Source organism: Zonotrichia albicollis, chromosome 10 (assembly GCF_047830755.1).
Source record: "Zonotrichia albicollis isolate bZonAlb1 chromosome 10, bZonAlb1.hap1, whole genome shotgun sequence".
Lineage (NCBI taxonomy): Eukaryota > Metazoa > Chordata > Aves > Passeriformes > Passerellidae > Zonotrichia > Zonotrichia albicollis.
The window spans coordinates 31,118,441-31,135,386 of NC_133828.1; the positions used below are offsets into that span (position 1 = coordinate 31,118,441).

The window sequence follows — 16,946 nt, forward strand, 5'->3', positions numbered from 1 at the left end:
TCTGTCCCACCAGGCCTGTAGTGTCCAGGAAGGGATGTAGCCTTTGGTGCTGCTGGGTCCCCCTCAGGCCAGTCCTGATGCCCCAGGGGCTTGCAGTGACTCTGGACAGTGAGGCAAGGGCAGCTCATTGCTGTGGCACAGCACACAGCTCCCAGCCATGCTCACCCTGAGCAGCAGTGTGTGTTGGGGTGTGCACCAGAGGATGCCCAGATCGTGGGGACACAGCTGAGGGGGCTGGACCCGTGTTCTTGTCCCATACCAGGATACACACCCTGTGTGCTGGTGCTGGCAAAGGCCCTGGATAGGCTGAGGGACACCCTGCATTTGCAGGCACCTCCACCACAGTTATTGGGCAGGTGATACTGGCTTGATCCTTGCTTTGACCTCCAAGGAGCTGGAGACAACCAGAACACTGACACACTGATTGCTGGGAGCAGCCCTGGAGCAGATTGCAGATGCTCCCTGGACACAAAACACTTCCATCCCTTCACACTCCATCCGTCCGTCCATCCATCCATCCATCCATCCATCCATCCATCCATCCATTCATCCATCCATCCATCCATCCATTCCTGCTCTCCTCTTCCAGTCCCTGGGTCCACATGCTTCCTTCAGGACTGGGACCCCCTTCCTGTGCCCAGGCCAAGTCTGAAGGCAGCAGGCAGAGAGCCAGGCAGCAGGCAGGCTGCAGCCAGGGGTGCTGCCCTCCTGGACTGCGACCATGCCCCCAGCTGCCCTGGTCCCTGGGGCTGGGCCAGCTGCAGCCATGCTGCCTGCTCTCCTGGGCAGCAAGGGGGAAACAAAAACATCCGGAGCAGTCCCTGTGTCTGTGGAGGGGAATGAAAGGGCCTTTGCTGGGCCACAGCCCACCAGTCCCAGTGCAACCAGTGGCTTTTTATATTTCCTTTCTGAGGGAGCAGCATGCAGGGCAGGGTGGGTGGTGGGAAGGGAAATCCATGGGATGGGGAGCTCGTGCCGACTGCCGTAGCTTATGTATCCTGCATTTTCCCATCTGCAAACATCTTATCTTGGCAGCTCTGAGTCTGCCTGGTGGGCACTTGCCCCCAGGGAGGGTCCTGCTGAAGGGTAGGACCAGGGCAGCAGGAGCTTAGCAGCTCAGCAGTTTCCTGTATCTTCTGGCACCTGGTTGTCCCTGGTGCAAGCCCTGCTCCATCCATATGCACTCCATCTCTGGTGCAGGAGCTGCTCTGTTGTGAGCCTCATCCCTCAGCTCTGTGCTGGCTCTGGGGTTTGTGCTGTTCCCCCATGTTCAGGAGGAGTGCTTATCACCCCAGGGAGGGCACCTGGCTTGTCTACCCCCTTTGGGTCTGAGGAGACATCACAGGGAGAGGCAGGGCTGAAACAATCCCAACCTGGCTATGGCCGTGGCTGGTGGACTCTGTAGGGGAGGAGTGGGTGGTGCAAACCAGCACCTGCATCCCTGGGTCATTCCTGTGAATTCCTGTGTCTCTGCTTCGCCCTGGGGTGCTCAGCTCAGGGGGAGCCAGTCCCAGGGATGCTGCAGAGAGGTTGCTCATGAGCCCTGTCCTGCTGCAAAGTCTCTGTAGGGTGTCCAGCAGCCCTAAAGACCTGCTGCAGGGACAGATCTTGTTCCATTCACCTCTCTCTCAAGGCAAGGGGAGGTGGGGATGTGGGAGCATGGATGGGGGGTAAATAAAAGCAGCAGAGGGAAGACAGTAGGAAAAAGAGCTTTGCCAATGTCCCCCAGGGAACCGCAGGGACCCTGGCCCTCAGGACTCCAGCATGGGGCCCCTGGTTGTTGCCAGCTCCCGGGAATGTCACTACACATTGTCCCACGCTGTCCTGCTGGGGTCTCCTTCACTGTCCCCACCCCCTCCTCCCTGGAGCCAGCTGGATTTGAGCTCCCGACACACATTAAAGGCCACAAGTTCGGCCTCGGCCTCCATAAATTTGATTCCATAAATATTAGTTTTCGCAGGGTTTAATGAAGCCGTTATGCTGGGCACGGCCCAGCACCCCGACCCGTGCCCTTAATAAGGGCTCTGTGGCCTCGATTAAAGGGACCTTTCAATCGCTGTCAAGTATTTTTAGAAAAGGAAAAGAAAAAAAAAAAAAGAGAGAGAGAGAGAGAGAGAGAGAAGAAGACGACCAAGGCAGCGAATAGGGAGAGGAAAATCCCAAACCCGTGCAGTGCAAAAATAGAGAAATAGCACCACCTAGACTGCCTGGCTCGGCTCCGCCGCCCGTGCCTGCTCCCTGCGCAGCGCCCAGCTCCGGGCAACCCTGGGAGCCGAGCGAGGGGCGGGCGGGATGCTGCGCTGCTGCCGGGCAGGGACAGCGCGGTGCCGTGCTGGGGACAGCCGAAGGGCAGGGAGAGAGGCACTGGTGCCCTCTCGGAATGCAGGCAGGAGCAGCGTGTCCTGGCATCCTGGCCAGAAGTGCCTGAGAGGGGCCGAGTGCTGAGGGAAATGCCATGTGAACAGATGCTGCATCTCTCCCACTGCAGCAGCAAGGGTCCCTTCCCATCAGTTGCCCAAGCAGGACTCCTCCTCCCCAGGCAAAGTTTCCCCCTTTAACACAGGTTATCCCAACCCTGTTTCAGCCTCCAGCTGCCTCCCCGCACATCCAGCTTGGCTCCCCTGTTGTGCCTGGTGTCCCTGACTCGGCCCTTTGTGCCCCAAAGGCTTTGCCTGGCAGGAGAACTGGCTGACGTTGGGAATGCTGCATGGAGAGGTGATGGACTCTGCACCCAGGCACAGGGCACTGCCACTGCCTGCTGTGGCCAGCACCAGTGCACAGTGCCACGGGCAGGAGTTGCTGTCACCAGCAAACCCAACTCCCTGTCTTCCAGCCTGGGCCTCCATGGGACATGAATGCTGTCACCAGCAAGGGCAGGGCTAGGCTGCCACTGTGAGCCTGGAGCTGCTGGGAGGGGGACAGCGGCTTGTGACATGCACACTGCGTGCTGGCAGGCTGCACAGGTTATTGGGAGGTCTGGGTTGGTGACATTGGCATTCGCAGGCAGCTTCTCCCTGGGGAAGTGCTGCAGCCTCCAGATGCAGTGCTATCCCAGATCATCCTGCTTCACAGGCTTGTCGGAAGCTAGGCTCCTTTTGTTGGGAGTACAAACCACCCTGGAGGAGCCTGTGGATCTAGTCCAGAGTCCATAGGGTCTAATTTTCCTGTGCGAGGGATGCAGAGAGAGTTGTGTCCCTTCTGCATCCCTGAGAAGCTAAGGGCAGGGGTGGAGAATTGTGCTGTGGTGCGTTCCCTCTGCTTTCTCTGCTGATGCCCTTAGGATGCTCCACTGGAAGGATCAGCCAAAGAAGTGTAGAAGTGGGGTGGCCTGGGGCTGCTGGTCAGACTCCCCAGCTCCGTCATGTGCAGGGACAGTGGGACAGCTGTATCTCACCATCCTGCTCAGTGGCAGGTCTTCACAGAGGCCCTGGGCACTGCTTTTGGGTGTGCAGTATGAAAACCAGTATAAAAGCCTGATGGACCATGGCTACTGAGTGTGAAAACCTGATGGACACTCCTCTGGCCAGCTGCACTTTGCCTGCAGCTCCTGCAAAGGGAATGGTCTGCTGAGGGCATTAGATAGCAGCATCCCAAGTCTGTGGGTGATGCTGTCTTCCCAGCCTGCATCCCTCATGCCCAGGCTGCCTGATCCTGCTGAGAGCAGCAAAGCCCTGCAGCCAGAGCTGGATGTCTGGCTGGGCTATTCCAGCCTGGTCACGGTGTATCCCTGTGAGTGAGTCGTGCCCTGCGCTCACAGAAGAGCTCGTGAGGGAACATCCCTGGGAGAGTCTGTGTGTGTGTGGGCATCCCAGGCACTGCCTCACCTGGGAAGATCCCAGGGAACCAGAGGGTGCTCAAGCGGACCCGTGCCGGACCCCTCCCCGGCACACAGCTGGGGGAGAACCGGGGGGGGCCCTTCAAACCCTCGCTCCTGAAATCAGGGTGTTATATTTACTTTCCCCTTTTGGCAGCTAGAAGGGGAAGCCCATCCCAGCCCCTCATTGTTGTCTCAGCGAGTTAATCAGATGCCATAATCCTGTTGTGGAAATATCGGGCCTCCCTGGAAACAATGGGGAGCGAGAATATTGTGGTTAAATTTCAACCAGCTGCCTCCCTGCTCTGTTTGATCCCCGCCCGCAGGCCCGGGCCCCTGGCGAGCAGGCGGCGCGGCGGGGGCCGGAGCCCCGGGGGTGCCACCCGCGCCCACTCCGCCGCGAGGGAGCCCCGCGGTTCGCCCCGCCGAGGGGGCCGAGGGTGCGCGGCGGCCCGGGCGCACCTTGGGGCGGCGGCGGGGCTGCCCCGGGGGGCAGGTGGCGGCGGGCACCCCTGCTGGGGTGGGCTGCGGGGCTCGGCAGGGGGGAGGAGGCTGCGGGCGGCCCGGGGCAGGTTCCACGGGGAGGAGGCGAGAGAGGGAGGGCGCTGGGAGGCTGGGACACGGGCAGGGTGCGGTCCTGGCGGTTCCCGGTCCCGGATCTCTTCAATTTCCCCTCACACTCCTGCCCAGGGAGCCGAGGCAGCGGCGGCTCCGGCTCTGGCTCCAGCCTTGCCGCGCTGACCGCCGAGGCGCAAACCGCGGAGGGCTCCGGCAGCGCCGAGCCCCGCGCCCCGCGCCCCGCAAGCGGCCGCTCGCCTGCCAAAACAAACGGCCCTTCGCTATTTATTGCCGCCGCCGGGCCACGGCAGCTCAGAGCGGGCCGACGCCAGCTCGCCGCACCGGGCAGCCGGAGCGCACCCGCGCCGGGCAGCCGCCGCGCCCCGCCGCCACCGCCGGCACCGGCACCTGCCCGCCGGCTGCGCGCCGCATGGGGAGCCCCGGGCCGGGCGGCGGGAGCGGCGGCCGAGCTTAGTGGGACCCGGAGCCAGTGGTGCCCCGGGCCGCCCCGGGGCCGCCGGGCGCGCCATGAAGCCGGCGCGGCTGCTGCTGCTGCTGAGCGGGTGCGCGCTGCTGCTGGCGCCGGCCGTGCGCGGCTGCGGGCCGGGCAGGGTGGTGGGCAGCCGCCGCCGCCCGCCCCGCAAGCTCATCCCGCTCGCCTACAAGCAGTTCAGCCCCAACGTCCCCGAGAAGACGCTGGGGGCGAGCGGCCGCTACGAGGGCAAGATCGCGCGTAACTCGGAGCGCTTCAAGGAGCTGACGCCCAACTACAACCCCGACATCATCTTCAAGGACGAGGAGAACACTGGCGCCGACCGGCTCATGACCCAGGTACGGCACCGCTGCCGCCCGGTTCTACCCCCGCGCCGGGCATCTGCGGGCACCGGGGCTGCCTCAGAGCGCCCCGCCACCCGCTCTCCGGGGACCGTGTGGGCCCCGCGCTGCGGCTTCCCCGTCCTGCCCCGGGCATCCCGGTGCCGGCTCCGGGCTTCCGGCGTGCGGCGAGTGCATCTCCCTTCGTCGGGCGCTCTGTCCCTTCGGCTGCGCTGAGCGCGACGGACAGCACGCCGCGCCTTGGGACGGCAGCACCCTGCTCCCGGAACCGGCAGCACCTTGTCCCCCGAGGTGCCAGCACCCTGCCCCGCTGCTCCTCGGAGCCTGTGGCACCCGTGGCTTGCTGCACCCCGAGGAATGCCCTTGTGACTCCCGAGCTGGCAGCGCCCTGTGTTGCTGTCCCTCAACTCTCGTCCCACTCGTCCCCAGGCTGGCATAACCCTGCACTCCAAGCTGGCAGCTGTGCCCCTGAGCTGTGCCAGACTGCCCCCGATCCGGCAGCATCCTCCCACATCCCCTCGATCCGGCAGGGCTGTGCTGCGCTGTTCCCTGGTCAGGCAGCACCCCGGCCCATGCAGCCATCCTGCCCCTCTACCCTGCCTCCCCACTGGCAGGGCAGGCAGCCTGCCCGTTGGATCCCAGGGACAGACCAGAGCCTCGTGTGCTGCTGTGTCCAGGAGTGCCCTTGCTGACCTTGTCCCCACTCTGACACTGAAACCCTCAGTGCTCCCCTTCCTGCATGTCTTGTGTGGGATGGTGCAGGGTGCTCAGGGGGAGCTGCTTGCTGTGCTCAGGGCTGGGGACAACCTGTTACTGCCAATGCCTTGTTGCAGTCAGCTCCCAAGTACCCGGGACTGGCAGGAAGGATGGGGGGGTGGACGACACAGACGACAGCAGAGGAGGGGGGGTGATGCTGGACGAAGGTTACTCTGTGTTTTAATATTGCCAGGAGAATGCCTGAGGGTTTCAGGAATGCAGATAAGGAGCCGCACGGCCTTGCTAAGAAACCTGGCTACCAGCCTCAGCAGGGTCACAGCCTGAACGAGCTCCTGGGGGAAGCAGAAGGGAGCTGGGCTGCCCTTCTGCCCACTGCACCCCCAGTCAGGGGCTGGCAGGTGGGTGAACGTGAGAGACTGTGATGGTGGGCACTGAGCAAGGCCCTGGCCATAGTGTCTGACCAAGGTGTTCATAACATTGGGAGGAGAAGCTTCTTGGGTGCTGGCTTGACAGCTCTGCAGCCCCGTGTGCCCTGAGAGCAGGTTGCTCAGGTCAGGGACCATAGTCCAGGTTGGTTTTCAGGCTGGGGACTGTAGTGGAGGGAGCGGGATTCCCTGCAAGGCAGCAAGCTTGGGGAGTTGCACAGGTTGTGGTTGCTGGTGCCTGGAGCCCTGGGGCTGGGCTGTAACCTGCCTCCCCGGGGGAACAGCCTCAGGGATATTTGAGGAAGCAGTGAGCTCCTCTGGTCCATACATCGGCGAAGTGGATGACATCATTGCAGGCAGGAGAATGCTTCTTGTTCTGTTTTGTCCTGAGAGTGCTCCCTCCAGCTTCTGTAACCCAGCCAGTGCCCCTCAGCACACCTGGGAGAGGGAGATCTCCATGTGCCAGCCTAACATTTCATGCTGTACCACTGCCTTGTTGGCAGAGCACCCAGAAGCATCTTGGTCTTCCTGGGCTGCACAAATGAGGATTCTTACTCCAGTAGGGTCCCTGACCACCATACATCCATGCACAGATGGGTACCACAGTGCCTTGGGCAACTCTGCAAGGAATTGTTCCTCTTGCTATGGAGGTGGCATGATTTCTGGTAGCTTGCTGCCATCCCACAGCCCTCTGGGATTTTCCTGCGGCCCCTGGCTTGGGGAGATCCCCCCAGATATGGGAAGTCTAGCTCTGGCACCAAGTCCTGTGTTGCTATGGGTTGGGAAAGGCCATTGACCCAACTCCTTGTCCCTTCCCCCAGAGCACTGGCTTTTACTGCTGTTGACTCACTTCAAACCTGTTTTCTTTCCCCAAGTCCAAGGGTCTGGGTGTCCCAGGCAGCCGGAAGATGTCGCCTGCTTAGAGGAGTGGGTAGTGCTGCTCTCTGCCCGCCTTTCCTTTATCGTTTCATCTTCCTCAAGAATTCCAGTGTGTTTGCTCTCACTGGTCCCACTCGGAGGTGCTGAGATAAGGCTGGAGGCAAAGCCTGCCTCACCTCTCCCCAGCAGCCTGGCCCAGGAATGCCGTGGGTCCCCTGCCCCCATGGAGTCCCAAACCCAGCCTCTCCCTACCCCAACCATCATCCCTTGCAGCCACTGCTTGCCCAACTGACCATGGAGACCATCCTTGCAGTGGTGAGGAATCTCTCATGAAGACCTTGGGGAAGGACTTTTGGCTTCCTTTGAGAGGAACCTCCTTTCAGGAGGAGATGCTAGTAAGACCCCTCTTCTCCTGACCAGGCTCTGGGAATGGGGGTAGCTGTGGCCAAGCACACTCCATTCACAACACCTCTGCTGAGACTGTGGTCACACCTGAGTGTCTTTCATACCTCCCCTGAAATGACCCTGGGGTCCCTGGTGACTGCTCCCCATCTTGGAGCTCTGTCCTGCTGCCTTCCCTAAAGCAGTTTGGCTTGCCCCACAGGGCATGGTCCCATCCCTGGGACACAAAAAGGGAGATGCAGAGGTTGGGCAGAAGGTGGGTAGAACTTCTTTGCTCAGCCCAGCCCAACATCCCCATGATCTTCACCATGAGGTGCTTGGGACAGCCGAGCCACCATGTGAGCTGGGGGTGCCTGGTCATCTGCACCACTACAGGGACAAGCTGTGCTCTCCCTGCCATCACCATCAAACACAGAGCCCGTGGACAGCCCATGTTTATGAATTTTCTGGTCCCTGCCTACCTGTTCATACAGGCAGCAGAGCCCCTGGGCAGGCACTGCTCATCCCTACCTACTTCCTGCAGCTCGTGTGTGCTTCCTGATCGGTGCTGGCTGCTCCTTACCCATCGTTGTCCATCCCTGTCTTTTGTTGTCTTCTCTCTGCCGCCTGTGCCTGCTCCCTGCCCATCCCCACCTGCTCAGCCCTGCCTGTCACTCCTTGCTCCCTGATTATTTTCCCTCATCCCTGTTTCCTCTTCATAGTGGCTTCTTCCCCACCGATCCATGGTTGTTCCTGGTCCGCTGGTGCCCTCCATTCCCCCCGTTGGTACCCGCTTCCTCCCCGCCCCGCCTGTGCCTGCCCGGTTCCCGTCCATTGGTCCCCGCTCCCCGCGGTCCCCGCCGGTCCCCTCCGCGCTCTGACACCTGCTGGCCACCGATGGCACCGGCAGAGGGGGGACAGGGCGCTCCTGACGGTGTCCCTGCCTAGGGAAAAGGCTGGCACAGTCTCCTTGTTTTTGTGCGCGCAGGGTGCCCCTGGAGGACGGAAAAGCTGGCACTGAGGGCCGGAGGGGTGCCCAGAGAGGGGTGCTGGCAGGGTAGTGCCAAGGGAATGCCTGGAGTGATGGCTGGGGGATGCAGGGGGGCTTTAGGGATTCCCTCCTTACTTCCAGTGCTGAATTCCCTTACTGTGGGGTCCCGGTGGGGCCAGGGACCTTGGGAACAGCTTGTCACATGTGCCAAGTGGCACCACAGTGGTGCTGGACGGGGACAAAAGTCACTCTCCTCCCTATTCCTCCTCCCCTCACCTAGCAAACTGTTTGTCCAGCACCTTCCTGGCTTATCTCCCCACGCCCAGAGAGCTGTGGGATGACGGCAGGCCGCATGTGGGGCAAAGGCCTGCCTGGCACTGCCCTTCCCTGGGCCTGGACCCTGCCAAGGGAGAGCAGGGTTCCTCAGGAGCAGCAGCGCCCACCTTCCTGGGACGGGAGCAGGTGCTTGGGGATAGGGTGAGGACCTACATTTTCAGCAGTCCCTGTGTTGGGGCATTTCTGAGCCTGGGGATGTAGCCAGCATCAGGTTTTAAAGCGCTGGCTCATGCTTGGTGTAACTGCCTCAAGACCCAAGGCATGCTATGGTGGGGAGCTCCAGTTCTGAGCTGGGCATCATGCAGAAACATCCCCAGCAGTGGCTGTGTTTTAAGCTGCTGTCCAGTCATTTCATTTAATGCTTCCCAGGACTGGCTTTGTGCCTGACCATGAATGCTCTGTCCTCTGCCCTGATTTTATGGGGCACCTTGTTTTCTGGGGAATGGCAGTGAGAGGAGCCCTGGAGGCAGAGCTCTCCCATCCAGCAAGCACTGGGTGGTGACAATGGCACTCCTGATCCAGCTGGCTGCCTCAGAACCAGCTGTACCTGTAGGTGTGAACCTCAGCCTTTGGAGCCAGTGCAAAAACACCCCAGTCTCAGCTTGTGTCTTTTAAATCGCCTTAAGTTTTATACAGTTTCACTTGGTGTGATTCTCAGGGTGTGCTGTGCAGGGCCAGGAGTTTGATCCTATGGGTCCCTTCCAGCTCACTCAATTCTATGATTCTTCAGGACCTCACAGAATCTCCTTTCTGGGCTGCACAGCCCTAGTCCATTCACCTGGTTTTCTGTAGAACATCCCATATTCCTTTTCCTACACTTTTTCTATCTCTCCTCCAGCCCTTTAGCAGGGGACCAGAAGCTGGGGCTGTACTTCTGCAAGTTAAGCACACAGAGTTTTGATCTTTCCCTGACCTTCAGCTGTGGCTGGGGGATGTGGGGCAGGGCAGGGTAAGGCTGGGAGGACTGTGAAACAGGCATTTGGGGCTGGCATCCCTCTGCTTGCTGGGGAGGACTGCCACGGGCACCTACTTGCATGTGTGACCTCTGTGGCCATGAGGTCTGGGGCCTTTAAGATCTGCTGCTGTTCCTCAGTCCAGGATTTTCAGCCCTAGTGCTGCAGAGAGGTGACGGGGGCTTCACTCCACATTCTTTCTGTCCCAGCACAACAGAGCTCTTGGGCAGGTTTGGCACTTCCCATAGGAGCAGAGGCTGGCTAATGCCATGGGGCTGCCCAGTGCTGTGTCCTTGTTACACAGACTTGAGCAGCCACACCAAGCAGAGCCGTGTTGAGGACAGGGCAGGTTGTTTAATTTGTGCCTGGAGACAGCCCTAGGGTGCCTGGGACCCCCTCCCAGCCAGGCAGCAGCAGGATTGAAGCTCCTGTATCCTCCTCGTGTCAGATGGGAACTGCTGGGGTGCAGTTAGCACGGGGCAGCTGAGCAGAGTGCGTTTATGCCCAGCCCAGGCTGCATTGCCCAACAGGCTCTCAAATGAGCCTGGGATGGAGGAGAGAAGGAGAAGGGTGCCGGGTTGGGTGCACTCTCCTCTGGCTAGCAGTGGGGTGTCAGGCTCTGCAGGGAGTTTGGAGAGCATGGGGTAGACAAGGCACCTCATGTTCTCAGATCTTCCTGTGCTAGACCAGCCCAGGGAGGATTAATGGAAGCACGGTGGGATGCAGCCTGCCAAGCAGGCAGCCAATTCCTCCCTCCAGAAAGCTTTTACTGACTCTGTCCCTCTGCCCCACAGCGCTGCAAGGACCGCCTGAACTCGCTGGCCATCTCTGTCATGAATCAGTGGCCAGGGGTGAAGCTGAGAGTGACCGAGGGCTGGGATGAGGACGGGCACCACTCGGAAGAGTCGCTGCATTACGAGGGCAGGGCTGTGGACATCACAACCTCGGACAGGGACCGCAACAAGTACGGCATGCTGGCTCGCCTGGCCGTGGAGGCTGGCTTCGACTGGGTCTACTATGAGTCCAAGGCACACATCCACTGCTCCGTCAAGTCAGGTAAGTCTGGGCTGGGGGCAGTGAGCGGAGCTGGGGGCCAGACCTCCTCTTGCAGCACACTGGGGAACATGGGGAGCCTGGCTGGCTGGGTGGGGTGCTCCTGCAGGGGGTGCCAGCTTTTGCATCCTGGTTTCCCTATCTGGGGCAGACAGTCAGGTGGGGAGTGAGTCACACACCTGTGGCCAGCCAGTACAATGGGGCAAATTCCCCATGTGACTTCCATAGACCTACATCTTGACCCACCCGCTCTGCCCTCTTCCTTTTCTCAGCCCACATCCCTTTCTCCCCCAGCCTGACCCCCCAGTATGTCCATCACCCCTGTCTCCCTTGCCTCTGCCCTTGCAGTCCCTTAGTGCCCATGCTCAGCCTCATCCAGCCCTGTCCCTCTCCACTGCTGGCTGCTTTTGAGCTCCTGATGTCACAGCAGCATCTGTCCATCCCTGCCTAGCCAGGGATGGGGTCAGCGCCATCCAGACAGGGAGAGGCCAGGGTACCCTGGGATCGGCTCTTGGCTGTGCAGCACCATCTGCAGAGGGGAGCAGAGCTGGGTGGTGCTTTCAGGGCTGCTGCCGTCGCTGCTGGTGTTTGCTTCCTCCTGCACGGTGCTCTGCAGCGGGGGCGGCAGGGTGGAGGACGGGGCGGGAGGTGCTCCCAGGCCCTGCCCGTGGTGCGGAGGGGATTGCGTGGGCTGCACGCCCCCCGTGAGGAGCAGCCGTGCCCGGGCTGGGCTCCGCGCTGGCTGCCGGCTGCAGAGGGCAGCAGCGCCCCGCGCTCGGCTCCGGCCGCCGGGAGGGGCCGCGCTGTGCCCGCGCTGCGACAGCCGGGGAGGCTCTGCCCGGGCATGGCCGCGGAGGGAGCCCAGGAGCACCCGCACCCCGAGCGGCAGGGTGCCCGCACACGGAGCCCTGGCACACGCCGTGCCCGCACAGCCGTGCCCGCACACCGTGCGCGGCGGTGCCGGGTGCCTGTGCCGCCCCGTGCCTCTCGTCCCCGAGCTCGGCTCAGCTGCCACGGCACTGTGCCTGTCCTACCGCCCTAGCCCGCAGCCAGCGGCTCGACAGCCCCAGACGGCAGCCCGGCCCCCCGCGCTGACCCGCTCCCCGTGCTGATGCCAGGACGGGCACCAGGCCGGCCGCCGATGGAAGTGGGGCCGCCGCGCCGCACAGAGGGAGCCGTGCACCCCCGGAGAAGAGGGACAAAACGTGGCCGGAGGACCAGGACTCCCGGGCACCCTGTGGGGCTGGCAGCAGGAGTGGGGCCAGGCTCCGAAGCAACGACCATGACCTCACAGCTATGAGGCTGGCCAGAGGAGTGGGGCTGTGCCCCTGGAGAAAGACAGAGGCTTTTGAATGCTCCCCTTGGACCAACTGAAGTGGGATGCCATAATCCAAGCAGCAGACTGGGGCCCTGAGGCCCTGAAGGGCTTCTAGAGGCTGGTTATATTCCCCTCACTCTGCAGCAGCTCCTCAGGGCTCTGGGTGACCCCTATTTTTCCCTGAGGCCATGGGCAACCCAAGAGTGTGTGGTGGAGGCTGTGGGATACACACCCTGATCCCCTCAGAACTGTGTACAGAGGGCAGCCGGGCTGCTCCTGCCTCTTAGTAAATGGCTTTTATTTTTGTATGGATGGCTACATGGCCTGTTGTATGTATTGTGTCTCCTCGGGTCCTTCCCTGCAGCCACCGAGCCCTCCATGCCCAGCACCTATGCCATCCACTTCTGCCAGGCACCCCTCTCACCCTCCTGCTCTGCTGCCTGCCAGGGGATGCAGGCTGCAGGATTTGGGACCTGGCCTCCGGGGCAGGGACAGGGCAGACACTGCACCTCTTCTGAGCAATAAAAGGATTCTGTCCCAGAGATGGATGCTTCTCTTCATGGGCTTGGGGGCTGGGATTTGGCTCTGCCCAAACCTGGGGCGTGATGGGGGCAGTGTCATCTGGGCAGGCACATTCAGGGATTAGATGAGAGAGCTAGGAGAGGGCCCTGAGAGGTGGCTTAGAGCTCAAGGATGGGACTGTGCAGAGCTAGGAGCAGGATCCTGAGGTGAGATGCCACTGGCAGAGGGTGGGAGGGTATCATATAGACACTGATTTGGGAGTTGGTGGGACTTGGGGGAACACTGCTGCTGGTGTAGCTAACCACCATTCCTTGGGAAGCCAGGGCTCCCCTGCTAAGTGCCAGAATGGGTCCCTGGTGACACTTCATCTGGGGAGGGCCAGGAGCTTTGTGCCACCATCCCAGGAGACAAGCCCAGAGAGTTTGGGTCCTTTACCCTGTGGCAATCCCTAGGGAAGCCCTGTGCAGGAGGGTGGTAGCTTTTGCACGATGATGGCCACAGGTTGTTACCTCTCCCTACAGCCCAGAGAAGCAGGAGCTGGCTGGCGTCAGTGGTGCAGGGGTGAGCAGCTGGGAGAAGGGAGCAGGACTGCCGCAGGGGCTGGAGGGCGCTGCAGTGCTGGGAAAGGGCGCTGCATCCTGCACTGCTCCTCGCAGCATCCTCCCAGGCAGCGCCCAGGAGCAGCACTGCAGGGAACAGGGATGCTGTGGGGGTATGCAGAGTGAGACCAGGCACTCTGGTCCTCAGCCTGCCATCCTCTCAAGGCCCTGACTCTGCTTTTTCAAGCTTCAGGTGCCCCCTGGCAGTGTTTTGCACATTTCGGGCTGTGGTTGTGTCCCACTTCCTCTACCTACTTTGGGCTTGGGACCTGGCTCTGTACGGCAGGTTCAATGCCCTGGGACCATGCTGGAGTCCCCAGGTGCCACCTCAAGTGACATGGTGGCTGGGGGATGAGGTGCCATGGGGACATTGGTGTGTAGGGGACAAGCTCACATTGGTGATGCGTGGGTGGGCAAAGCTGGACAGACCAGGAAGGTGTCTGTGCCCAGTGGAAAGCTGAGGGTGTGGCTGATGGGTAACCCTGGTGTCCTCTCTCTCTCCCTGTGCAGAGCACTCAGCCGCTGCCAAGACGGGGGGCTGCTTTCCCGGGCGGGCCCTGGCGACGCTGGAGGACGGTGCCCAGACGCCTCTGTGGGCACTGCGCCCGGGCCAGCGGGTGCTGGCGATGGACGGGGCAGGCAGGCCCACCTACAGTGACTTCTTGGCTTTCCTGGACAAGGAGCCCCGTGCCCTCATCACCTTCCACGTCATCGAGACCCAGGAGCCGCCTCGGCGCCTGGTGCTGACGCCCACCCACCTGCTCTTCGTGGCGGAGAACGCCTCGGCGCCCGCTGCCCGCTTCCGCCCCATCTTTGCCAGCCGGGTGCGGCCGGGACACTTCGTGCTGGTGGCGGCCGGGGGCGGCAGCCTGCAGCCCGCTGAGGTGGTGCGGGTGCGGCACCGCAGGGACGTGGGAGCCTACGCCCCGCTGACGCGCCACGGGACGCTGGTGGTGGACGGCGTGGTGGCCTCGTGCTTCGCTCTGGTGCAGGAGCAGCAGCTGGCACAGCTGGCCTTCTGGCCGCTCCGGCTCTACCACAGCCTGCTGGGGTGGCCAGGGGAGCAGGGGGATGGTGTGCACTGGTACTCAGGGCTGCTCTACCGCCTGGGCAGGTTGCTCCTGCCCCCTGACAGCTTCCACCCACTGGGGGTATCCCAGGCGGAGAGCTGAGGGTGCACCGCAGCCCCAGCCAGCACAGCTGGCAGAGGTGGTGGCTGCAGGGTGACTCACTGGGGGCCAGCACCCCCTCCCAAAGCTGGGTGCCCGTGGGGAGCTGCCTCCAGCCCTGCCTGCTTGGGGTACAGCCACCTCCTGGCTGGGGGGCACCGAAGCTCCATGGTGTGCCTCCTCCATGCTGACCACCCCCTCCTCACCCCTGTTCCTGGGAACAGGAGGGAGGCATGAAGAGTTTCCCCCGGGACAGGGGCTGCCCCTGGCTGGATCCACATGCTGCTATGTGTGTGTGTGCAATGTGTGTGTGCGTGTGCCGAATTAGCTGATGGAGTCTGAGTGGGAGGGGGGAGAGCAGAGAGCCCTGGCTGCTCCACCAAGGTTCCCAGCCTGCCTGCACCCAGTGGGGAAGTTTTGGGAGAGGGGCCCAGGCCCTTTGCTAGGCAGCCTGGGTGGGAAGGCAGGCAATGCTATTTCCAGCTCTGGGACATGGCAGCTGGAAGGAGGGTGACCCAGGGACTGGGACTGTGCCTTGTCCTTAGCCCAGTGCAGGGGCACCCAAAACAAGCAGGGGTGGGGGTCTGGCACAGCTCTGGCATGAGACCTCCGACTTTGTGACTCAAGTTCCACTGGAGAGATAGACTGGGGAGTGAGGTGCTGAGCTCTGCCCAAAGCCAGCACCAGAGCCACCCAGCTGGGCATCCTGTGGGGCTGCTGTGACAGCGTGGGGTGCTCTGGCTGGCAAGGGGGGCTGTGGAGGCAGACACATGGGCAGAAGGGTGCAAATGCCAGCCAGGCATAGACACACTGGTAAGAGCAGGGATGGGGAGAGTCAGGGCTGCAACCCCAGCCTGCTGGAGCCTGAAGAAAGAGGCAGAGAAGAAGACCATCCCAGCATCTGGCCTTGAACTGGCTCAGCCCAAAAGCCTTTCCCCACTCCAAAGCTAAAAAAGCTCCTCAAGCTTCAGTCCTTGGCTGGCCTGACCTCCCCACATCCCCAGTACCCCAAACCCTCAGGGTAATTCATTGCTGCTCACCCACTCTGGGGCCTGGGGAGAGTCCCACCAGAGCTGCAGCCACAGCTCCCCCACTCCAAACCCCAGCCAGAGCCTCAGCCCCCCCTGCTGCACATCCATGGAGGGGAGGGGGCTGAGGGAGGCAGTGACCCACGTCCCCCTTAGCATTGCGCGTCTCTATTTATTTATCTGCTCTTTGTATGTACCAGAGACGGGAGGCAGTGTGGGCGCGTGCAGGGTGAGATGAAAGGGCAGGGCGGGGGTGGGAAATTGTTTGGTTGGGGTGGGGGGGTGATTTTTTTTTTAAACAAAAAGCAGAAATTATTTAAAGATTATTTTAAAGCACAGCTTTGATGGTGATTGTTGTCCAGGATGAAGTTGGGGAGCGGGAGTGTGGCCAATGGATGGCAGGTGTGTTTTTGTCTCTTCACTGGATGCACCTCTCCTGGTTGGGGACACAGCCCAATAAATCCATTGTCTCCCCAGAGGGAGCTCAGAACTGTGGTGTAGGGAGGGCAGGCAGGGATTGGAGGTGCTTACTGCACCCACTGTTAAAGGGCAGGCAGGGCTAGATGGCACCATGTGCTTCTCTAGGAGCAAGGTTTGGGCACCCCAGTGCCCTCCAGCAGAAGGATGACATCTCTCTCCTCACCACTTCATCCATACCCAGGGGAGGTGGGCAGCGGGAGGTGTGGGATTGACCCAGCCTGCACGGGACCAAAGTGTCATTAGAGCCAGCTGGAACCTGGGGCAAGTGGGGCAGGATGTAGTAGGGACAGCCACTGTGGGACTGCCAGGGATGCCTCTCCATCCCAGCCTGGAGTCACCACCTCAGTGCCTGTCCATCCTGCTGTGCCACCCCCCGTCACCACAACACTCAGAAGATGGGGTCTGTATCCTATAGACAGGTTTCCAGTGTCACTAAGTTAGTCAGTGCTGTCCCTACTCCTTGTCAGCCCTCTCCCGCTCTACCCCATCCCCATGCCCGCAGAAGGAAAAATCCACTAGGCAGCACCCCACCCAGGCTCCCCACGCCTGTGCCAGCCCCACACCTCTCTGGACACCCCCTGCCCCATCTCCACGCTGCCCTGCCATGCTCCCCCGGGCCGTGCTGGGATCAGCATCTCCCTCGGGCTTTCCCTGGACCCCCCCAGCCCGGCAAGTGTGAAGCAATTCGGCAGCAGGCTGTCAGCGAGGGCCCTCATCACCGGGCTAATTTAAGGGCTCTGCAAGGCGGCAGAGCTAATTTAATTAGGGTCTTATTACAGAGAAGGACAAATTGGTCCCCGGGGGGCCACGGGGTCAGGCTTTTGAGAAGTGCTTTATGGAGTGAAATTTCAATCGGGCTGCTGTGGCAGGCAGGGGGAGCCAGAGGCAG

General features: G+C 61.6%; 1 protein-coding gene across 1 annotated transcript; it reads left to right on the plus strand.

Moving 5' to 3' along the window:
• The first annotated feature begins 4,181 nt into the window (after positions 1-4,181).
• IHH (Indian hedgehog signaling molecule) lies at positions 4,182-15,815 on the plus strand. The gene is made up of 3 exons (XM_005485214.4): positions 4,182-5,203; positions 10,683-10,944; positions 13,891-15,815. Exons 1-3 carry the CDS (start codon positions 4,901-4,903, stop codon positions 14,550-14,552), a joined length of 1,227 nt encoding a protein of 408 aa, XP_005485271.2. The 5' UTR covers positions 4,182-4,900; the 3' UTR covers positions 14,553-15,815.
• Positions 15,816-16,946: the final 1,131 nt, after the last annotated feature.